Below are 23,501 nucleotides of genomic sequence, written 5' to 3' on the forward strand. Positions count from 1 at the left end.
GCCCCCTCCATTTCCTTTTCTAAGGTTTAGATTCCTGTGATATTTATATTTACTTGGATTTTCAACAAAGGGAAAAAAAGATGGCAGGCAAACCTAAGGGTAGATAGTTCTTTCCTATTGTTCCTGATGGAAGTTTAGCAGAAAGAAAAGAAACAATGAAAAAATATTTAGTTAAATGGGGTTTAAAAATTTTAATTTGTATAGCCTTTCATATCAAACTTCTGCTGGGGTTCTTTTTTTTTTTTTAAGATAGCAAATGGTGGTTGGATCACACAGTTTTTTACCTTTTCTTTTTGCCCCATCCTTCATAACAGACTCATGTATAGCCAAATCACTGAAAGACAGGTTGCCAGCAAGGAGGTTATAAAAGACTGGATGAATCTTTGTGTTGGATTGTTCTGCTCAACAGACATTTATTGGAACATCTGCTCCACACCTGTTGTGGGAAAAGCACTGTGCTTAATGTGGCCCTTACAACCAACCTTTAAAAATATCTGTGTTGGCCTTAATAGCATCTGAGTGTATAAAGGAGCAGCAGATTTAAGTTGAAATTCCGGTTGACCTCAGTTCCACCTCTCCCTTTAGACCTGGAGGACTGAGAATGTAACTACAGTGGGAAGGCCTTGCACCCATATCTCTTCTTTACCAAAAGAGGAAAGCCACAGGTCATCCAGAGCTGCTTCTGTGGCCTGTGGTCCCTAGGCCTGCCTGGCTGGATTCCACCCCAGCCAGGGATTCCACCTGTGAATCCTCAAGAATCACTTAGCGCTCTTCCACTCTAGCTATCTATGTGCATGTCTAGACTCCTAAGTTCCCCAAGAGCAGGATCTCTATCTTGACCATTGTCCCTTTACAGAACTAGCACAATGCCTTGAACATAGTAGGAGTTTAGAAACCATTTATGTAGTAAATGTTAGAAGCATGTTAGTTAAAAGAGGATAATGGGTTTTTAAAGATATCAGAGGAAACATTGTCCATAATGGCTTGGAAAAAATTAATTTTTAAGTTCATATAATTTCTTCCAGCTATGGGAATCCAACCAGGAATCCCCTTTGGGACAGGTTAAGAGATTAGCATGACTTTTGCCCCCAGTTTTATTATTATAGAAGCAGCTACCAAAGGTATGTGAACTGATTTGGTCTTTTAGAATAACCTGTGATGGTATGAAGTAGAACCTAGGTCTCTTAACATGCTGTCCGTGCTCAGCCTCTGTTCTGCCTTCTTGTCCACTCAGTCCCTCAGTGGTTTTTCTGAAAAGCAACCTTGCTGTTTCGTTTCACGGCCTCCCTCTTAGTAACGTTTCTGTCTTGTTTCAGACCCATTTACCCAATATTAAAGTCCACGCCTACTTCGCACCTGTCACTCCACCCCCATCAGTAGGGGGCAGCAGACAGCGCTTCTGCAGATGCTGCATCATCCTATGACAATGGAGGTGGTCATCCTTGGTGAACTGAGTATTTAATGACACTTCTAGAGTTACCGTGGATCTCCATTGGAAGCAACCCCAGTGTTCTGGGCAAAGGTTACAAAGTGAGGGCGGTGTCCAGATCCCCAGAGCCACACATAAATACGCATACCCACTCTCACCCTGACCCAGTCTGTCTCTGTGACCAGGGGACTGAGTTCGTGCTGGCTTTATAGTGTGGATTGGTAAAACTTAACCATTCCTGTTGGATGTGCCCAGAAGAAAATCATAAGCAAGGCAGATGGTAGGGGGCATTCCAGCAAACCCAGTGTTAACTGCTACTGTGGTCTCTTTATTTTGTTAAGGGGTTTCTTTGGCAATTTTGGAACAGCAACTGCAGTCCTCCAGGGTCAAGGAAAGCATAGAAAAACAATACATGTTGTATCAGGGACCAGAGCGAAAATTTCTTTGCATCCTATAAATGGTAGCCATCCATTGTGAGATGACTAAAGAGCTTCTGTGCTTCCTTGTTCCCATGCCAACATGCTGAGCATGCTCACAAAGAAGGTTTGTCCATTCCTCCCCCTGTGTTTTAGTATTTGGCCCAGAGGTTTGCTAAATGGTTGCATTGAAATCACTGTGGTCCAGATGTGATGACTTACTCACTCAAATTGTCACTCTCTGTAGTACACTTTACCTGTCTTTCATTCTCTGTTGCACCCTCCTGCACTCTTGCTCAATCTGTCATCTCTTCATAGTCTGCTTACTCACACTCAGTTGTTACTCCTTTGCTGTTGTTGTGTTTACAATTTGCATTTTGGATGATTAGTTGGGGTTACCAAACATTTTTAAAAGAGACATTATCAATAAATATTTTTTTAATTCTAAATTTTACCATTAGGGGACCCTGCCTGAATCTTTGCCAGTCAAGAAAAATTATGAGAAGAAATTGAGCTAAGACTATTTTGATGAAAACAAACTTTGCCTTTTGTTTTTGTTATATCTTGTGATAAATGATAATATGCATGATACGCCCAGTATTCCCCCCTGCACATTTTTCCTTCCATCTAACTTAGTAAGGAGAGAGAAGTACATTATTAGGAAAGAGTGGAATGGCAAATCCCCAAACTGAAACTGAAAGCCACCGCCACCAAAGCTCAAATATTGTGTGTTGACCAAAATCTAGGTGTGATCAGTGGCATCTCTGATTTGTGCCTGTGAGATTTGTTCTACTTTAACAGGAATGCTGCTCGAGGAGTTGTGCGATTGAGCTGGGCTGTTTTTCTTTTTTTCCTCCCATTTCAGCTTATCAGGGATGCGAGAATGACCCTATCACAGCTGGTCAACTGTACATCAGTGTTTGGTATCATATCTAATGTTGGGAGCCTCAAAGGACTAGAACCTTTTGAGAACCCATCAGCCATCTCTCTCTTGAGCTCCAGACTTTCCATGAATGAAATATCAGAGAAGCCAGGTAAAGGCATTGGGGTGGCAGAAAGAGAACATTGAGAGGAAGAAGGGGGTTCAGTGTCTTGTGCAGCCTGGTCAGAGCTTAGAGCAGAATATTCAGTGCCCATGACTCAGAGTCAAAGAAGTAGTTCCTCCCACCAAAAAAAAAAAAAAATCATAGAGGATGAGGGAAATAAAATGAGTTTCTGAAGTGTAAGAAGTAGATTTCTAACCATCAAGGTTAGAAACATTGTGTGATTTTTTAATAGGGTAACTTCTGGTTTTTTAGGATATTAATGTGCAGCCCACCACAATCCTAGGTCATCTTCTACATGATCCAGGCCGTTAAAAGGCTTGTTTTAATGCTGCAGGTGTTAGTAATACGAGCATATGTAAGAATATAACATGATTTACTTTTCCATAAGCAATCAGTTGAAAAGGTCCTAGGAATCGACTATCCACCATTAGTTAGCATGTTAAATTTATTTTAAATCTTACTTTATTATTACACCCTTTTAAAAGCTCGGATTATATGTATTTTTCATTTCCTTTCCCTTATCCTTTTTTCAGATTACCACATAAGGAATATACCTTTTTAAAGTGAGACTCACTCTCCTGGCTATATCCCACATATCTACATATACATATTTGCACACACACTTCTAGATGTGGTTGAAAATACTCAGATCCCCAGGTAACTCACTCAAACAAAACTTAAAATATATATATATATGTATATGTATATGTATTTAGGGGGCAACAGCTCTAACATACAAAGTTTAAAAAAAAAATAGTGCCTGAATAAAACCTTGATTTATTAGTGAGTGTGGATTTTAATTTCCCAGCAGTTGAAGTTCTTAAGGTACTTCTTTATTTAAAAAAGGAACAGACCTATTCACTAGTACATGAATGTGTTGAAAATGCTGTTTCTCTTCTCAAAGAGTGCACCCATGTGCAAGTCTCTGTGGACTTGGGCAGGTGAGAACAGAGTCAAATGACAGAATAAAGGCCCTGGAGTATGCAGCACTGGTGTGTATATGGTCAGGAAGGAGCCTTGTTCCTTTCTCAAGAGAACTTGAGGCCCATAATGCTTGGAAGGACATGTATTTTTATGCCAATCTGAAACCTGTGTCAGTTGATGAAATATACAGGACTTTGAGAACCGATGGTAAGTTTTGGTCAGGTGGAAAGGGTCCTGTCATTTGAACATAGTATTTCCTGACTCAACATTAGTGACTCTTGAAAATCCAATAAGGCTTTTCAGATGTAGGAAAAACTTATTGGTCCCTTTGTCTGACTCCGGAGTATGCCTTTAATTAAAAAAAAAAAAAAAAACCAGAGTGAACAGTGAGAAGAGATTTGGGCAAAGTAAGAAGGTATCCTCAAAGTTATTACACATCCAGATCGTCTCTTTTCTAAGCAGCCTTTTCCCCTTATGTTTTCCAGCATCATCAGTATCTTTTACATCTTTTTCATTGACCCTACCTATGAAGGTGATGATTCCAGCCTTTTTTTTTTTTTTTTTTTTGCATAGACTTCTCCCATTTCCTTTCTGTACCCATCCTTGCCTTCTATTTAAAGCTTCACTCCCATTTATGCTGCTAATTTATTTCCATGTCTTCAATCTGGCTTCCTCTCTGAATTCTTGTCCTGATCTGGGCAACCTTGAATTCAGTAACCGTAAGGCAGCTCAGGCCATTTTTTACTGAGTGATCTTTGATGTTTGCTTACTGAATTTTAAATCAAACTATCAGATATAAGGAATAAGGGAATCTATAAATTTCCACATCCATTAAGTCGATTTAGTAGACATGTGAGTCAGAAATTTTTCGTATTCCTTATATCACATTTTAGAGGGAAATCTGGTAAATATTTTTATGATGCTTTATTTCAGGCTTTCCAAACTGTTTGAATGGTTCAATATAGCTACAATGCTGTAGCAGTCAAGTTCTTTTATTTCTTCTAATTGCCTTGTAAAATGCATTGTTACTGGTTTGATAACCCACAAATGCCATGGGAGGCTAAACAAAGTATGAGTTGGAACCTGTCTAAGTTTGAAGTTCTTAGGAAGTGTGAGAGTATCCCAGGAAAGAAGAGTTGGTTTCCTGCCTGCCTGTGGGCAGCGTATCCTTGGTGACTTATGTTGTTTAGAGCAAGGAACACTTGGTCATGGTGGACCCTTGTCCATTTAATGTTTATTGGGCTGAAAGTCAGATTACTCTTGACAGCTGCCACGAGAGAGGAAGGGTTTAAAGGAAATCGGTCTGTTCTGCTTTATTCCCCTCCCTTTGTGCATGATTTAAAGTTAATTTTCTATCCCTGTTGTGCATCCTGGCTGACAGACTCCTTCAGTGGTATGCTTGGAGCTTTCGGAACATTTTATAAAAAAATTGCCTTCTCTATCTGCCTACCAGTTCTAGGATCTTTAACCACCTCAAATCTAGGCCATGTGAATTAGTCAAGTCTTGTTTGAGAAGACAGATAGGATGTTTCATTGGAGGTCTTGAGGCAGAACCCTCCCCTTTACAATGATCTTGGACCAAAGAACCCTAAAGTGGTAGGAGGGTGGGGGGAGTTAAAAAGTCTCAGCCTCTCACCTTTATTTCTATCATAAATGTTAATTAGAAGATTAGAAGATGAAGAAAGCTGTATACAACCATTTCAGTAGGGTATAATTAATCCAGGTAATTTGGCTTGTATTTGCTGTGTGCAGATGTCCAAATTTAACATGTTAACATCTCCAGCAGAGAGCATGCTGCTCTAACTTGCCCTCTCACTTGAAACAAACTTTACCATTTGAGGCAAGTGAGTTTTCTGCATGAAGGGCTTCTGCAGCCTGCCCATCCCCTTGCCCCATACCCCAAGGCAAGTCGACCTATTTTGCCCATTTTTATCCTTAAGAACATCAGTTCTGCATCTCTGGAGCCTTTGGTCCTTAGGAAAGTCAGTAAGAACTTATCAGCTGAGTCTGAGTGAATCTTTGGAGCCCAAGAGAGTTACATTTAATTTTCAGCAGGAAAAAAAAAATTGTTGGACAAGTTTACATGGGTGTTAAGAAAAATGCCATAATGCACTTCTTCCATCTCTGCCTCCTGTTTTTGTTGAGTAAGCCCTTGGTAGAGGTTGGTTCCCAGGTGTCGAGACTCAGTGCTTCCTCAGGCAGGGTGGTTCACTGCCCTTTTAGGAAAAAGAACCATGAACAACCAAAACTATACCAGTTGACCCTTTTTGTTTTTCTGTATTTTTCAGTGTCTTGTTTTGAAGAATCAGGGTGGGGAAATGGTAGTGGCAATTCAAAGTAAATGAGAAAATTGGTTCTGGAACTGGGGTACTTTGCTTCAGGTACGAGCATCTGTCCTGAATATGTAGAAACAACTGCCTCGCATGTGAGCAGATTTACTTTCCATCTAATGAACTCCATGCCCTTCTTCCTGGCAAGGAGGGCTTCTACTTTGCACACAGCCGACCAGTGTCACCCAGAAGGGGATCGGCACCACTGAACACCACCAATGCTTCCCAGCAACTTCTGGGCATGGTTTTCCACCAGAGCAAGAGCAGGTAGGAAGTAAATGAGAATCCCCCACCTCAGGGAGAGATGAGGGAAGAGAGCTGTCCAGACACATGTATTCTCAACTGCCGTACCCCTAAGAACCCAGGAAAACCTTTGAAGTAATTTTTTTTTTTTTAATTAAAGTGAAGGAAGAAAGCTTTGCCCCACTAAGTTTTGGCTTGTCAGTGTCTCTTATACTGCTTGTTATTATTAATTCAAATCTGTCCCACACTGCTGCTCACGTACATGTATGTGTTTCTTACCTTAGCCTAACCCTTCTCAGCCCCTGATGTCATTTTGTTTTCTTTTTTTTATGGCACTAGTGAATGAGAACCTAAAGTCTTAGAAAATCCTAACTTGAAAAGGAGTCTCTAACTGGCATGGCTTGATTAATTCCTTTACCTTTTCCCGCCTAAAGACTTGAATGATTTTCTTTCCTAGTGCTATATAATAGACCTATAATAAGTGAAACCTTTGCTGCTACTTTTCTGGGTTTACATCAGTTTTTTTGTTTTTCCCTTCCCTTAAGAATAATTTCCTATCTGTGCTTCTCTGATGACTGTTAATTTCTAATAAGTACAGGAAGAGGTGAGCCTGAGATTTCTTCTCCCACTTCCCTCCTTACCCTGCCCCTGAAAAATACACTAACCTCTAACATATACAAGATCTGTGAGATGGGGCTCATCATAAGATACTTGTGGGGTTTTTTTTCCTCACCATGCTGCAGCTCTCAGAGCTGGCCCCTGAGGATCTGTGACTACCAAGTCCGAAGAGTTGCTCCGGGGAGAGAAAGGCCTTCTTAATTTTGCCTTTCTCCATTCCTGTTTTATGATCATCCTTCAGATGCCTCCCATTCTGGCTGCCTCTTTTTTCCTTCTCCTAGGAATATTTTTCCAAGTAACCTGCCTCGGTCATTTCCCAACTCCACCTCACCTTTGCCCAGCTTCCAGTGACCCTGAGAGCACAGTCCTGAGAAACAGGCCTGTGCAGAGCTCAGAACTGTGAGGACTCCCCCTGCCTGTCAGACTCTGCTTGGGGACAGAGATGGATGGGTAAATGGTGCTGTGGGAGAAATTTTATCTTCAAATCAGGCTGTTTGACCCTTGCACTGCCCCGCCTCCACCCCCACTCCCTGAGGAAGGGGTAAAATGCAGAGGATGGTTGACTGGCAGGGTCTGATCCCCAACATCGCTGTCTGGCCTAAGCCTTGTCCAGCCACTCGGCCTGCCCTGGAGTGAGAGCTTCGGTGTGTGGGAGCCGCTGCTTGCTTGTTTCTCCACCAGGCCTGCCCCAACACTTAGCCAGTCCCTGGGGCCAACACAGTTCCTCCGTGGTGACTTAACAGCAGCTTCCATTAGCTGTCCAAGCAACTGTGTTTCCACCCAGTACTTTTGGCGCTTGAGATTGGGGGCGGGGGGCGGGGAGGGTTATTTAAAATAAATAAAATCCAAGGTGGCAGTAGAGGATTCCTTTTGCTTTAAAAATCTTTGGACTAAAAAAAAAATGTTTTTTATATATAAATATATAAAGTAAATTGTTATGTAGCTATTATTGTTTCCTGTATGTTCTAATTTTTGTTTTATGATGTAATTAAAGGAAATAAGCTGTGAAGACTTTTCATTTTGCTGCGGAAATAGCCTGACTTGTAGCTAAGATTCTGAACGTCCTTGAACCCTTGGTGTGTAAAGATCCCTGAGGCTCAATCTTTTTGGCATCTTTATTTTTTTTAATATCTTTTAATTAGTACTCTTCATTAATTTTTTAAATAGTGTCTTTTCAATAGCCTTTTCAACAGCCTTAATAGTGCACTCCACTTGTCTCTAAGAAAAATGGAAGACATAATATAAATCAGAGTTTCTAAAAAACCTTTGTCTTAATTAATTTGATGGTATCAGTTCAATCTGAGTCCCTTATCTGTGCAGAGCATTGCCCTTAGACTAAAAAGGAGTGAGGGAGTAGTGTAATGGCTAATCAATAAGTTCCATGTTAACCCCTCTATCTCAGTTCTTTGTTGGTAAAGTGGGGACAACAGTACCTGTTTTAGAGTTGTGAAGATTAAAAGCAATAATAGTGGCATACAGTAAACACATTACCTGCTTTTATTTGCTTCATTTCAGTATCTAGTCTGCTGGAGGCTCCTAGCTTGAAAGATAAACAAAGGCTAAATGCAGTGAGGTCCCTATCCTTCGGTGGAGATAGGGACCAGAAGTGGAGCCAGATCAGCAACCTCGTTTTAGATCTCAGGGTGTCTACCCTGCCCTGAAACACCCCTGGGGAGCCCTGTGGAATCATGAGCCTCACTTGAAATCCACTCATGCTGCATGAGGTAAAGGCCTAGTCTGGATTGGTCATCTGGGGCCAACGGGGTCCCACGCTGCCTTCCAGGGGTACAAGCAGATGCCTGCCTGCTTCCTTGTCCTTATTGAGGCAGCCTTGGCCTTTGAGGGAGGCGTCTTTGAACTTCAGTATGCAGACTCTCCCTTCCCTTCCTTTAATCCTGTTAATCAGTTCAGCCACTGTTTAGAGCTTTCCTCCTGCCTACCCTCCCTAGCCAGAGGTCAGCAGGTTTAGGACTCACCAGAGATGATCAGTAAATGGTAAATGGGGTAAATGATTAATAAAGGCATTTTGGTTTGTCTTCCACACCATCACACATGGGTTTTTCTTTTCAGTATGTTTAAAAATTTCCATCAGAAAGTTTTAAGGGAAGGGGATTGAAAAAAAAAGGAATGGAATAAAACATGGCCTAATATCACTTACTAAAAATAAAAAGTACCTAATTTAATATAAAGTTGGTTTTCTACATGGAAAAAAAATACACAGAAAATTAAGTTTCAGGTAGATTATAAACCTAAAAATGAAACACAAAATGAAGATTTTAATTCAGCTACATTAAAAAAAAATAAAGCCCTATAACCTCACTGTTCAAGAATAGCTGTCGTCGAGCAGCTTGGGGCAAGAGTTCCTTATCCATATTGCCAGGGTGTTTGCCTCACAGGCTTGGCCAGCTCAGCTCAGCTCAGCTTGTCTCAGGGGTTCCAACAACTTGCTGCTGAGCAGAAAGAAACATCAGCCTGTGTCCTGCTCATAGGACACATGACGGTTTGGCTCTTCACCTGAACGCTGGTGAAGCTTCTGAGGATTTTAACAAAGCTTCTGGTGAACGTAGGACCCCAAAGAACCAGGCTGGCACCAGTCTCCTCCTCTTGAGCAGGGCACCTCTGGGCCTAGGTCAGAACCAGGTAGTAGCCGTCTGGATTCTGCACTGAAAGCAGTTCAGAAGAAGAGGCTCTAGTGGGATGAGACAGACCCCCAGCCTACTGTGCTGCTCCCAAACATCAAAGCAGCCTGTGGTACATCTGCCACATCAAGCGTTCTTCCAGGGCCTGTTGAGTCCAACTCTTTAGGACCTCCCTGGGTACAGGAGCACAGAGGAGGGGAAGAGGGCAGGCAGTGAATAACCAGGACCACCGGCCTGCTGATCAGAAGTGCTCTTCTCCAGGTGATGTCCAGCAAGCACCTGCCCTTATGACCCATATGACTGTTGGGGTTGAGGCAGTGTGGTGGGGAGAACAGGGGCTTTCCCTCTCCTCCTAATAACTCCCTGAAACCAGGGCATTCTCCCCTCCTGAGAATAGTGTTACTTTTTACTGAGCAATGAGTAGCTGTTCTTAGCTATATGACTGTCCCTTTGACACAAAGCTGGCGTGGAGCAGATGTTCACCACTTGGTTGGGGCACAGCACCCACAACACACCTTCAAGGAAACTTTCAATCTCATTTAGCAGACAGTATAAGACAATCTTACCCTTTCTAGGGCCTGCCAGGTGCACAACCTCTTCCTCTAAAACCCCTACCTTTCTTCACCACAGCCAGAAAGTATGATTCATCCTTAAGATTCTGAACCACCTGCAAGGGAGAAGGGGTCACTAAGACAATTCTGTTCTTAGAGCCAAAGAATAAGTTAGGGCAGGTACAGCAAGACTGGGCCTGAGGTTGGAAGAGTATTCCAGGCGTTGTGAGACCGTGCAGGGAACCACTGCCTACTTTACCTGGTCACTGAGGAGAATGAGGATGCCCCCGGGGCCCTGATGGAAAAGACGATGGATCTGAGTGGCTGGGAGGGCCAGGAGTTCAGCCAGTTTCCCCAGGAGCTCTACAGCACTAAGTTCATCCAGAGAGATCTCTTGATACAAGCCTGGGGGTGTGGGCAGCACAGGGGCAAGAGTCAGTGGGGGGTGCCACTGCCCAGAGGGCAAAGTGACAGCTCATTGGGAGGTGCCCAGATGGGGAGAAGGAGTAAAGGAAAAAAGTTTATAAATTCACTTCCATTTTCACCTCCCATTCCTTACCTCTGACAAGAACTCAACTTCAGAGGAACTTCCAGTTTAAAGAAGTGATGGGATGCAGTATGAATGACTGAAGCCCAAATACAATAAGAAGATTATAGTGTTCTAATCCCTTGTACTAATAGAATGACAAATTTGGATGGAATTTGTGGAGTCAAGAGTGTAGAGCATGGAGGAATAAACCCAGGGAGACACCTGGAAGGAGAAGACTAATCAAATCCCGGAAAATGAGAATGACAAGGACATGCTGGGTCCCAGGCCAGAAGAGGTTTCATGCAGCCACGCCCGGCTTTCTTCTTTTGTTTTCTGAAGAGGCCAGAACCTCACCTGAGTCAGGGTTCTTAGGAACCTCATCGTCTTGCCTAGAGGCCTCCTGAGCAACATACAAGGTCAGCCGGTGTCGGATCGGCCTGGGCCAAGAGAAAAGTCTACATTCATACCTGAATTAACAGGGCCCAGTTTTAGCCCCTTTGGGAGAACCCCACCTCCTCCCAGGTGTCTAGGGAGAGGGGTCACCAAGATTTAGTGAACACTGGACCCTGTGGGGAGAGGATATGAGAAAAATCCACCTTTACCCCCAGAAACTGAGTGATGCACATGGGATGGCCACAGAAAGAAGTCACAGCAGCCTAACTTTTAAGCCCAACTCTGCAAGCCTTGCTCTGACCTCAGGCAGCAGGTTGCTGTCCTCCTCAGGTTTCTTACTGTCCTCTTGAGTTTCTTACTTAGTAAAAAAGAAGTGGGGTTAAGTAATTTTTCAGGTGCCTTCCACTTCAACATTCTATGAAACAGGACTGCAGCAGAGTTGGTAAGTGCCGCTACACTGGGAGGGCTTCCCAGGTGGCACTAGTGGTAAAGAACCTGCCTGCCAATGCAGGAGACAGAAACAAGTTCGATCCCTGGGTTGGGGAAGATCCCCTGGAGAAGGGCGTGGCAACCAACTCCAATATTCTTGCCTGGAGAATCCCCATGGATAGAGGAGCCTGGGGGGCTACAGTTCATAGGGTTGCAAAGAGTCAGGTGACTGAAGGGACTTGGCACGCACACAATACAGTGAAAAGGGAACCCTAGCTGGCAATGCCCAGCACCTGGCTCTGAGAGTATTGAAAAGGCGGATCCCGTCAGCAGCTCCACAGATATGGATAAGGTCTTGGCGAGTAAGCTTCAGCAGATCAGTGCCTGCAAAGTCAGACAGGGCTAGATTAGGGGAAGAGAGGCCTGGGATCAAGGGTGGCAAGGGATACAATCCACTATTAGTCTACAAATAGCCCTAGTATATCCAGACATGGGAGTCAGACTTGGATTCAAATCCCACCTCTGCCACTGGCTAGCTGTGTGCCCTTGGGCAAGTTATTTAGCCTCTCTGAGCCCTATCCTTTGGGGTAATGTATAAACTGTATGAGATAATGCACAAGAAGAGAGCCTAGCAAGCATTGTGCTTTGTCAACAATTAGTTCTAAATAAAAGTTAGTTGAAGGACACAGAGCAAGCCAGAACAGACAGGCTTCCTCCTGCCTGAGTGCCCTCAGTCCCCTACAGGTCTGGTCCCTACCTGTGGACCAGATCCCAGCCTCACCAGTGAAACTGGCCAGCAACCGGCAGTAGCTGGAGAACCGGTGCCGATGCAACCACTGCTGTGTCTCTAGGATGGAGGCTCCGGGGTTCAGGTCCTGAGGCATAAAGAGTGGTCCAAGTAACACCATGGACCCACAGACTAAGAACAAGGTGGAGAGGAAACATCCCTGCCCTTGGGGGTCCCAAGTCTGAGAAGGGAGGCTCATCCTGCCCGAGGGATGTGCCCAATGCCATCAGGCAACCATTTTGCGATCTGTGGCCATACCACACCTGTCCACCAGGGGGCAGGGCCACCCTATTTGGAGAAAGAGGGAACTGCTGAAAAGGCTTTGGAAGAATTGGGGGTGGGGGGAAGACTCACAAGAGCTAGGCTGCCCCCCAAGGTGTCCAAGACGAATGATGGTGAGGAGCAGAGCCTGTGGGGGAGCAGGGAGTCTGGCTCAGGGGAGCAGGATGGCCAGTCTCCTGCCCCCGCTTCCCTAGGCCTGTCCTGGTGTCACCCACATGTTCCCCAGAAGCCCCCTCAGTGGCACCCCTGGGCCTGCCCCTTTCCAGCCTCCTGAGTTGAGGGCTTCTCTCTTCACTCTCACCCCAGGAGCTGATAGGAGGTGTTTATCCTGCCTCACCTCTCCCAGGACAGGTGCTTGCAGGAGTGGGGAGAGGTCAGAGCAAAAGGGCTCAGAGGCAGGTGGGCCCCTGCAGTGGGCTCTGGCCACGGCAAACACTGTGGGGCAAACAAACAGCAAGGTTAGCCTGGACATTCCAGAGTGCAATGGTGACTGTTGGCAGGCCTTGGGCCAAACTTGGTCCCTGCCCTAGGAGTCCCTTACAGGTAGATCAAATTTCCACTCAATGAAGAGAGTTAAACTAGCCTCAGGTCTGGCTTGGGGAGTCGGGGAAGGCTTCCTGGAGGAACTACAGCAGCAAGGGAGATGCTCCAGGAAGAGGGAGTAGACGTCAGGTAATCGCAACAGCAGGGCACAGGAGAGGCAGCCTGTGAGCGTCAGCTCCTGGGAATCGTGAACTACAGGCAGTGCAATTTGTCCTCACAGGAAATGGGGAATCACTGGTGTGTATGTGGGGGTGCTGAAGATCTGCAGCAGTCGCAATACCTGAGGACTCAGTTCCCCACGTGTACAATGAGGATGTTTTCTACCCCACGGCCTCCACCACCCGGCGCACATACCTCCATGAAGACGGTGCTCTCACAGGCCGTCTGATACTTGTTTCTCTCATGCGCGGGCTGTTTCTCAATCTTTTCCCGGTCAGTTTTCAGTTTCCGGTCAGCTCCTTTGGGCTACAGGAGGGGGACAAGGAAATTTCAGCGTTCCCCTACTTACCTGCCCACTTCTCATGACAGGAAGGGCTCTAAGAAAGAGACCAAGCCCCATCCCTCTGTGTACAGAAAAAGAAACAGTCCCAGGTACAGGGTCTGCAGGCTGAGTGAGGGTCCACCGCAAAGCCAAGTCAGATCCACACAGCCAGCAAGGCAGGGTGGCAACCCTGAGAGGGAGGGAGGGGAAAGGGCCCCGTGCTCCCCGTACCTTAAACACCTTGACGAGGCAGCCAGCTGAATGCAGGTGCTCCAGCGGAAGCTCCTTGTCACCGGGCTTGAAAGTGTCGATCTGGAGGCGGAAGGGGACGCCTTTCTCCCCACCTTTTTTCCGAGGAGTAAACTCAGTGCTGATGCAGTGAACCTGAGGTGGCAAAGAAGGGTGACTCTATCTAGGTCCTGCCCACATTCAAGGGATCTCACCTGAAACCTGTTACCTGTCTGCCACCTGTCAGCCACAGCAACTTTCCACCCCCAACCAGTGTCTGTTCTTAAGGCATACCTTATTAGGTTCTTTCCCTGGTTCAAAATCCCTCAGTGGCTCCTCAAGACTATGAGACGAGAAGCAAAGTCCCTGACCGTGGCATTCAAGCACTTTAAAGAGACAAGTCAAGCCCTTCTTCCTGGCTGCTCTCTCTTTCTCCCATCAGTGAACCCACTGACTCACCCACCTAGCCTACTTATCACCCCAATACACCTGCAGAGCTGTCCCTAGAGTCCTCTACTGGGAAAGCTCTCTCTGCTCACACTTGAGCCCATACATTCCATTCCAGGGTAAAGTTACCAGTTCAAAATTTATCTAAATTGAGTGTCCCGTATTTTATTTGCTAAATCTAGCAGTCTACTCTAGGAAGCCTTCCTGACCTGCACAACCACTGGAGCCTTCCCACAATCTTGTGAAGAACAGCTAAAGAATCTAACTTTAGAGGTAGGGAAGCTGAGGCTTGTAGAGATTACATTACCCAGGCAAGGTCCGTGCCAAGAAGTGGTGGAACTGAAATTGTGCCATATCCACCTGGCTCCTTGTCCAGGTGCTTAGAGTACAGAGGACATTCAAAAAAGGGACTTATAGGTGAATTTTGACAATATTTTTTATTATAAAAGGAAATCTATTCAACATAGAAAATGCAGGGGGGCTTTCCTGGTAGCTCAGCTGGAAAAGAATCCGCCTGCAATGCAGGAGACCCCAGTTCAATCCCTAGGTCGGGAAGATCCCCTGTAGAAGGGATAGGCTACCCACTCCAGTATTCTTGGGCTTCTCTGGTGGCTCAGATAGTAAAGAATCTGCCTGCAATGTGGAAGACCTGGGTCCAATCTCTGGGTTGGGAAGATTCCCTGGAGGAGGGCATGGCAACCCACTCCAGTATTCTTGCCTGGCAGGCTACACAGTTCATCAGGTCGCAAAGAGTCAGGACTGAGCAACTAAGTACAGTACAGCACTGAAAAAGTACAAAGAATACAGGCATCTCCATCCCCCCACCTCTCAGAGATAGTACTGTTAACATTCAAGTATTGTTTCTTTCTATCTTTTCTCTGGGCAAGAAAAAAACACAACTTTTGTATACACACACGCTTTTATTTTTGCAAAGTAGAAATCACACATTAAATACAGGTCTACATTCTGCCTTTACATATGGGAAAGCAGTTTCTCTTGTCATGAAATATTTCTGAGACATCATTTTAATGGCTGCACAATTTCCATTATAAACTACTAAACACTTATTTCAAAGTCCACCCTTATCTGATAGACATTTTGATTAATATCTTTTAATATAAAAAATGGCAGGGGCATGAATAGCTGCTAAAGGTATGTTTGTGTACTTACTCAACACTACATTTCTTGAGGTGGAACTACTGGGAAAATGAGTGTGAACATTAAATTTAATAAAATTTGCCCACGTACCTACAAAATGGATGCATCAATTTGCATTCTCGGGATATGAGGTTGTCTGTTTCTCTAAAGCTTACCAATAATAGTTTTTTAAGAGTCTTTGCCAGGGTATATATGTGTGTATATATGTATATATATATAGTTTGTTGTTTAATCGCCAAGTCATGTCTGACTCTTTGCGACGCATGGACTGTAGCCTGCCACTCCTCTGTCCATGGGATTTCCCAGGCTAGAATACTGGAGTGGATTGCCATTTTCTTTTCCAGGGGATCTTCCCAACCCAGGGATTGAAAGCATATCTCCTGCATTGGCAGGTGGATTCTTTACCACTGAACCACTAGGGAAGCTGTGTATGTGTGTGTGTGTGTGTGTGTGTACATATATACATGTAGTTTTAATTAGCATTATTAACATTTTGTGCGTTTGAACTGTCTACATTTATTAGCAATTTGTATCCTTCTTTATAAATTGCTTATATCCTTTGCCCATTTTTCTATTGAGCTTTCATCTACTTTTTAATGTATGAGAACTTTTTATATATTTAAAATATAACATTATATATGTTATATGTGGCAACTCTTTTTCTCATTTGATGTCTCCTTTTAATTTTGCCTATACTTGGCAGACCATTACTTTCTATGAAGCTAAATTCTGTCCTATGTTTTGTCATTTCTTCCATCACCTTAATGTTTAACAAGTCCTTCCTTATGGTGACATTCAATCAACATTTGTCCACCTTTGTTCCTCATGGTGCTTTCTGGAAGTGATTCATTCTTATTACCTCCTCTGACCTCCACCCAAGCTCACTTTCCTTTCCCATATAGGCTGCTGCCACCCCCATCTGACCTCCAGCCTCCTTCCTGTCCCAGCTTCAGACTCACCTGCAGGAAGAGAGAGGTCCTCTTGGTCGGGTCCCAATAAAACTCCACGGTGTTCAGTTGTGAGGGCAGCACTTGGGGTTCCAGCACCCCCACGGACAGTGGGATATCTGCAGGCACAGATTGGCAGGCAGGGAGCAGGACTCAGCACCACCACCCCCATCCACAGGGGCCTCTAAGCCAGACAGCAGCCCTGAAGGGCCCTGGTCCCTCCCCGTTCACCTATGTCCAGGATGCGGTCCCCAGGCCGGCTCCACCGCCACCCGTCCAGCTGTTGCTGCTCAGTGTACTGCAGGCGCCGGTCTTGGAAAACCACACGCACCACACTCTGTGGGCACAGGAGGGCACCGGGGCATTTGGGAACGGCTCCCACCTCAGGGACAGGTCAAGCTTTCCAGCCTCTCCCTTACCTTCCCTCCCACCCCCAGGGGGCAAAAGGACTTAGAATAACTAGATCTGTGTCCAGATGCCACCTGCCACTCAACAAGCAGTGAAACTGAGGAAGTAACCCAGAGCCTCACTTTCCTCATCTGTAAAATGGAGGAGTTAATCCCTTTGCACTCAGTCACTCTTTCTTCGCAGCACTTAGCAGTTTGCGATTTGTAAATCAACTTGTAATCATATCTAAATTGTTCAATGACATGTTTGTCTCAGTAGAACGCAAGTCCCCTGAGGAAGGAAGCCACATCTGTCTCTTCACCCCTGAATCTCTAGTGCATAGAGCAATTTCTGGCAAAGCACAGGAGCTAAATAACTTTTTTTTTTCCTGAGGGATAGCATCGTGTGTGTGAATAATGCTATGTAAATGTATTTCTAAATCCTGGTTCTGAAAAAAAAAAAAAAATCCTGGTTCTGCTACTTACTGGCTCCGTGTCCTTGAGAAACGACTTCACCTCACTGTGCCTGTTTCCTCAACAATTCCTGCCACCACTGAGTTGTTGTGAAGGTCAAATGAAAAGGTGGACTTGAGAGGGTTCTACTTGAGAATGACATCACTGTGATGACACTGGCTTCCTGCCAGAGGGATAGTCATAGCCAGCCTTTGCCAGTTCTGGGAGTGGAGGCACTTGCCTTCAGCAGCTGGGGCTCCTGGGTGGCATCGACCAGTTTGGGGTTGCAGAGCATCCGTACCTCATAGGACTGGCCTAGGAGAAATTGAGGGGATGTGGGCACCCCTCTCTGAGGGGCAGAGAGGCTGCCTGCCACCCCCAGCCTACCCCGGGCCCAGCCTCCCTCTAGCACCCCACTAGCCCCTCTCCATCCATCCCCAGGCCCAGCGCACCCTGGTTCAGGTAGGTGAGGGTCTCCTCCTGTTGCTTCACGGCCGGAGAGGTGGCTGCACAGAGCACGTACTGGAACGAGGGGCAGGACTGCTCCGCTCGGGGGATGTTGGCCAGCTCTTCCTGCTTCAGGTAGGGTAAGGGCAAGGCCTCCCTGCCAGGGAGAGGAAGGCACTGCTGGCTTCTGCCCTGTCCACCCCCTCCTCCTTTGACTCTTTCTGCCAGATTCTCCCTCCAAGGAGCCTACAGTTTGCTGGAGCAGGTACCCTTGCAGCAGCCAGGGCCTAAGGGGTCCCCATTCAGCTCCTCTGGCCTCCAGCAGACCTCCCTTAAGGTGCAAATCCCCAACACTACAATATTTGCAAACATCTGCCATCAATTACTTATTTACAACCTCAAGGCTCGCCTGACGGCCAGTGACTGCCCAACATGTGTCCAGAGCGGATGGGTGGTTAAGGTGTTTTGAGATGTCCTGGGACCCACTAAATTCCAGGTACATTTGCGAACCCAGTGGGTTCGCAAAGAGTTGGATATGACTGAGCATGCATGCCCTGACCAACCACCCCGCAAGAGCAGGAAGCCCATAATCTTCAGCTTGAAACAGATGGCCCTACCATGTCCATCACAACTCAGATCAGTGCCCTCCTTGGGGACTGGAGGGAGAGGTTCTGGCCCTTACCTGAGCAAGCTGCTCGGCGGCCCCGAGTACAGCTCCCCGGGGCTCGGCCACCGGTGCTCCGGCTGGTTGTGCCAAAACAGCATCTTGGAGAGAGAGCAGACCCAGCTGTGTCGCAGAGAGCTCAGCACTGGGTTGGGCTGGACCCCCTGGGCCATCCACCTGGGGCCCCAGGCTTTATACACAGGCAGGGACACACAGAAGGGTGGGGCAAGGCTTCGGCCCCTTATTGGCTGAGCAACCAGGGCTCCAGGAAACTCAGGACCTGTTAGGCAGCCCAAGCTGTGGGGTGGGAATGGAGAAATGATGTCCTTAGGGCTCCCCACCAATCATTAACTCAAAGGAGAGACAGTTTTGCAGCAAAACCAGTTACAGGGATGGATATCCACTAACCCCACCTTCACCGTTCCCCAAGAGGCCCAGGAACCATGAGGGGCACCCTGGGGCTAAGAGATCAGCTCCAGATACATAAGCCAAGTTGACTCCTGGAGACAGACTGCCTGGACCCCTCACAGGACGCTATGGGGGCTAGGAGCCTGACCACTCCAGGGGACAGGACAAGCAGACACACAGCATCACGTGGACCTACAAAGGGCCTTTGCTCCCCCCGGCCTCCACCCAGCCTCCCCCCAGATAGGGGCAGTGATGGCAACACCTGGGGGCTGCCTGGCTAGGGGACCAGAGTTTACAGAATATAGTCCAGCTTGCTGTGGAAACAACTCAGGGGGTGGTGATGGGAGGGAGGGCACACCTGCGAGAGGAGGGGCGGCCCTGGGGGTGCCCCCCCCGGGGGGGGAGGGAGAAGGAGAGGAGGCCCAGCTGGGCTGGTTTCGCTGCCTCTCCTCTTCCCTGGGGCTTGGGGCAGACTGTGTTTATGGATGGCCCCCTTCCTCAGGCTCAGCTCCTGTTGTCACTGTACACAGTCAGCCCCGGCCTGCTGCCCCCTCCTCCCACTACTGTGTTTGGTGTAAACAGATAAGGGCGTTGCAGAGAGCTTAGACAGGGCTCCAAAGATGTGGCCTGACCTCATGTGAACCTAACTATCCAGGCTTTGTGATTCTGGCGGCCCCTCCTCAGAGGAAGGGAGAAGGAAAACCAAAGAGTATGCAGCCCCGCTGCCCCCGACACACACACACAATGGGCAGGGTTCCTCCAGGTACTTGGCCCTCGGTCCTGTACCTACATTCTTCTCCTATGAAGCCAGACCAAAGGAGAAAAGGCGATGGGAACATTTCCTGCCGTAACTTTGAGTCCCCAAGATCCCCGTTAAGACCCCTAAGACTTCAAGACTCACTCATTGCCCAAAGCTGGATTCAAGGCCAGAAGACCGTCCCATGGGACCCTCCAAGGTTGGACAGAGGAAGGCGCTAGGAAGGTTCAGGAGGCAAGGCGTGGCCCTGGCCTGGGTGGAGCAGGATGCGGGAGTGGCGATGGGGCAGAGGGAACGAGTAGGTGGTGGGAGGAGGTTTGTTACAGAGGATGGAAGTAGAAAAGGTGGAGACTGGTGTGGGCCCCATCGGAGGACACCACCAGGAGCTGGTCTGAGGGGGACTGCAGCACAGGCATGCAGTATCTTAATTCCCCCTTGAGTGATTGAACCCATGCGCACTGTAATGCAAGCCTTAGCTGGATTGCCCAGAGAAGTCCCAAAGCATAATATATTTTTTTTTAAGGTAGATTTTTTTTCACATCCAAACAGCTCTATCATTGTCTAGGCATGGCAGAACTCGATCCTAATAATACCCTTGGGGTTATTCCTTACCCTAAGCCAAGGAAGTAACTTTTTTTTCTGGAAAAATTGCTAAGGAATAATTCACTGTTTTTCTCATCTAACCAAAATTTATTGTTTTGTTTTGTCTTTTATCCCAGGCAACATTCTAACCTGGAGAGTTAGGGTGTGAAGTCTACCGCTCCCTCAGAGAAAGAGGGGCTGAGAGGAGTGTTCCTCATCCATTCATTGAACCTACCTAGTAGTAGTAAGTGAAAGCTGCTCAGTCATGTCTGACTCTTTGAGACCCCATGGACTGTAGACTGCTTGGCTCCTCTGTCCATGGAATTCTCCAGGCCAGAATACTGGAATGGATAGCTGTTCCCTTCTCCAGGGACTCTTCCTGACCCAGGAATCAAACCGGGGTCTCCTGCATTGCAGGTGGATTCTTTACCAGCTGAGCTACAATTACAGGCCAGTAGTAGTAGGGTGATTTCTTTTCGCAACAAACTGTCTCTGAGGCTTCTAGGTGCGCAACTCCACAAGGCATCATACTGAACAGCAGCCCCTAGAGTTTGAGGATGCACAGACCAGTCTTTGAGTCCTCAGTCTTGTATTCCTGATAGTTCTTCTTACCATCAGGAAGCCTCACGCTGGAAAGGTACTCGGTTCATGTTTCAAAGTTACCGCCTCCTTTTTTTTTTAATAATATATTTTAAAATTATTTATTTATTTTTGGCTGCACTTTGTTGCTGGGCATGGGCTTTCTCTAGTTGTGGAGAGTGGGGGCTACTCTTCGTTGCAATGCACAAGCTTGTGGCGCTGGGACTTAGTTGCCCCTTGGCGTGACTCATGTCTCCTGCATTGGCACACGGATTCTGAACCCTCTACCACCAAGGGAGTCCACGGCCTCCTTCTTAAAACCCTTCTGCCACCCAGCCAGTTGGCATTTATGCTCTCCATGTGTCTCAGCCCTTCACCAAATTCCTTCACAGCAGTCATCTGACATGCAGTTTATTCTTTGTTCACTTTGCTTAATGTCTATTTTCCCATCAGAGTGGAAGTCCCGTGAAAGTAGACACTAAGAGGTGGGTTAGTGTTTAGGTTTAAGAGTATGTTTCTCGAGATAGACCCTGAGTGCAAGCACAGCTGTGTGGCTTTGGGCAAGAAGCTAAACCTTTCTGAGCTTCATGCTGCAACTATAAAAAGCAGATGCTGAGAACCTCTACCCCACAGAGCTGGGTAATAATGAATGAGATAATAATTGAGCCCTCAGTAAATGTAGGTGTCTTTTTATTTATTTATTGTGGTTGCACTGGACAGTGTGTGGGATCAGGATCTCAACTCCCTGACCAGGGACAGAACCCACATCACCTGCAGTGGAAATGGGGAGTCTTAACCAATGGACTGCCAGCAAAGTCCCAATATAGATGTCCTTTTCTCTATATATTTCCAGTGGCATTACACAGGTTAATTTATTTAACACTTGAGAGTATAGGTTTATTTATATAACACATAAATGTAGAGGGTCTGCTTATTTAACAAACAGTTCTTTGGTGCTCAGTGTGATTTCAGAGTGCTTTTCCATATACCTTCTAAGATAAATGCTATTTTTTCTATTATTCTATCATCACTGCCTCCCTTCCCCCAGTTATACAGATGGGGAAACTGAGGCTCCAAGAGATTAAGTAGCTGCCTCAAGGTCACACAGCTAAGATAAGACACAGCCAGGGTTTGAACCCAGGCTGCCTGAACCCTTTCTCCTAATGACTGTACTGTATGACACTCTGCCTGACAAATGTGTATGGAATTCTGAAACGAGTCTCCAAGCAACATTCCAACCTGAGGAGCTGAAGAGTAAGGTCTACTCCCCCTCCTGCAAAGAAAGGGGCTGATGCGGGGATTTGAATGATTCATGCATACATTTATTCAACAGCTCTCAAAGAAGTATTGGACCCCGGAACCTGGATTCCAATGAGAGAAGGGACCTCTGACCTTTCTGAGCTTCAGCCTCTCCAGCTGTAAAATCGGGACAAAATACTTTCTGTTCCACTCCTGGGCCATGAGCTCTGAGGATGGGCAAATATGAATGATAGTGGTTGGGCTGCTGTGGTTGGTTTTGTAGATGGGGGTTGGGGGACTAATGATGGCAGAGAGACAGGAAACAGGATTTTGATTTCCTCATGTGTGGCTATGACTTGAGAATTCCCTTGGGATGAGTAGCAGTGAAGGCTGCAAAGAAACAGCTTTTCTGGGATATTCGATCCTCCAGGTTCCACTGCATGTTACAACTGCCTCTTGAGGTAAGAAGGTCCCGATTACAGTCTGTGCAATTTGCCCAAGGTTATTAGCTAGTGGCCAATACTTTGGCCACCTGATACGAAGAACTGACTCATTGGAAAAGACCCTGATGCTGGGAAAGATTTGAAGGCAGAAGAAGGGGATGACAGAGGATGAGATGGCATCACCGACTCGATGGACATGAGTTTGAGCAAGCTCCGGGAGTTGATGATGGACAGAGAAGCCTGACACACGTGCTGTAGTCCATGGAGTCGCAAAGAATCGGACATGACTGAGTGACTGAACTGAACTGATTAGCTAGTGAGAGTGGGCTGGACCCTGAATTACCTCACTGCCATGTACCCAGGCCAGAACAAGACTCGTTCCTGGCCATCCCCTTAGAAGGCTCTTAGCCCACTACTCTGGCTCAGTTCCCATGTTGCTGCCCCTGGGAGCCAGAGGGATCTTCCTACAACACAAGAATGACCATACCATCATCACTCTTGGTGCCATTCTCAAGCTGGGCTATGAAAACCCCTGGGTAACCACGCTCATCTTCCAGGCATCAATGGTACACAGTGGTTAATGCTTAAAATCATTTTTAAAAATTTTTGGCTGTGCTAGGTCTTCATCATGGCACTCCGGCTTTCTCTAGTTGCGACGCATGGGCTTAGTTGCCTCATGGCCTGTGGGGTCTTAGCTCCGTGACCAGGGGTTGAACCCGAGTTCCCTGCATTGGAAGGTGGATTCTTAACCACTGGACCATCGGGGAAAGTCCCTGAAATCATTTTGTAGTGGGAAAACTAATACGGATATTCTTGGAGTCAAAAGCAAGGCTTGCACACACACTTAATATAGAGCCATGTCTTTAAAATCCTTTCCAGTTCTGAGTGAACCACTTTGCCCACCTGCTCCCTCCTCATGCCCCATGGTACCCCTGGATTGTTCACCTGGGTTCCCATGAGTGAGTCTGAGAAGGCTGTTTGTGCAGGAAAATCCATCTTCTTGGCCCAGCATCCACAGGCATTGGTCCACTTTCTTCTGCCTTTCCCTCTCACCACTCCCCCTCTCCCTTGCTTACAGTCCTGCAGCTTCCAGAACAGTCTGTTCTATTTCACACCTGGGCTT

The 23,501-nt window shown here is 46.5% G+C and overlaps 2 protein-coding genes and 1 long non-coding RNA gene across 8 annotated transcripts in view; 2 read left to right on the forward strand and 1 right to left on the reverse strand.

Moving 5' to 3' along the window:
- FBXL20 (F-box and leucine rich repeat protein 20) overlaps positions 1 to 2,294 on the forward strand; it is a 93,496-nt gene extending 91,202 nt beyond the window's left edge. For all 6 annotated transcript variants that reach the window (XM_081582235.1, XM_081582233.1, XM_081582234.1 and 3 more), the window contains one exon: positions 1,317 to 2,294. In XM_081582235.1, coding sequence (XP_081438361.1) covers positions 1,317 to 1,424 — 108 coding nt within the window. In that variant the 3' untranslated portion in view covers positions 1,425 to 2,294. The remainder of the gene's footprint in view (positions 1 to 1,316) is intronic.
- Positions 2,295 to 2,710: 416 nt separating this feature from the next.
- LOC145542749 (uncharacterized) lies at positions 2,711 to 7,851 on the forward strand. The gene is made up of 4 exons (XR_014080108.1): positions 2,711 to 2,879; positions 3,425 to 3,548; positions 6,294 to 6,412; positions 7,288 to 7,851. It is a non-coding gene; the product is annotated as an uncharacterized LOC145542749 (long non-coding RNA).
- Positions 7,852 to 9,562: 1,711 nt separating this feature from the next.
- Positions 9,563 to 23,464, reverse strand: LOC145542750 (transcription factor CP2-like protein 1). The gene is made up of 16 exons (XM_081582239.1): positions 23,324 to 23,464; positions 18,389 to 18,667; positions 17,712 to 17,863; positions 17,501 to 17,574; positions 16,652 to 16,757; positions 16,433 to 16,539; positions 13,872 to 14,024; positions 13,514 to 13,624; positions 12,954 to 13,051; positions 12,689 to 12,743; positions 12,305 to 12,422; positions 11,841 to 11,931; positions 11,080 to 11,162; positions 10,456 to 10,601; positions 10,261 to 10,312; positions 9,563 to 9,669 (listed from the first exon to the last, which is right to left on the reverse strand). The coding sequence occupies exons 1-16, from the start codon at positions 23,398 to 23,400 to the stop codon at positions 9,632 to 9,634; spliced, it is 1,740 nt and encodes a 579-aa protein (XP_081438365.1). The 5' UTR covers positions 23,401 to 23,464; the 3' UTR covers positions 9,563 to 9,631.
- Positions 23,465 to 23,501: the final 37 nt, after the last annotated feature.

This window comes from Giraffa tippelskirchi, chromosome 3 (assembly GCF_054371585.1).
Source record: "Giraffa tippelskirchi isolate mGirTip1 chromosome 3, T2T-mGirTip1v1.2.pri, whole genome shotgun sequence".
Lineage (NCBI taxonomy): Eukaryota > Metazoa > Chordata > Mammalia > Artiodactyla > Giraffidae > Giraffa > Giraffa tippelskirchi.

What these genes read in the sequence shown, in the direction of transcription:
- LOC145542750 (XM_081582239.1), bottom strand. Translation starts at nt 23,400, where the DNA reads ATGCCTGTGGATGCTGGGCCAAGAAGATGGATTTTCCTGCACAAACAG. An exon ending in CCGCCGAGCAGCTTGCTCAG is followed by an intron (nt 17,864 to 18,388) that starts GTAAGGGCCAGA and finishes TCTCCCTGGCAG; the next exon opens with GGAGGCCTTGCCCTTACCCT. An exon ending in TCCTAAGAACCCTGACTCAG is followed by an intron (nt 10,602 to 11,079) that starts GTGAGGTTCTGG and finishes CCACACCCCCAG; the next exon opens with GCTTGTATCAAGAGATCTCT.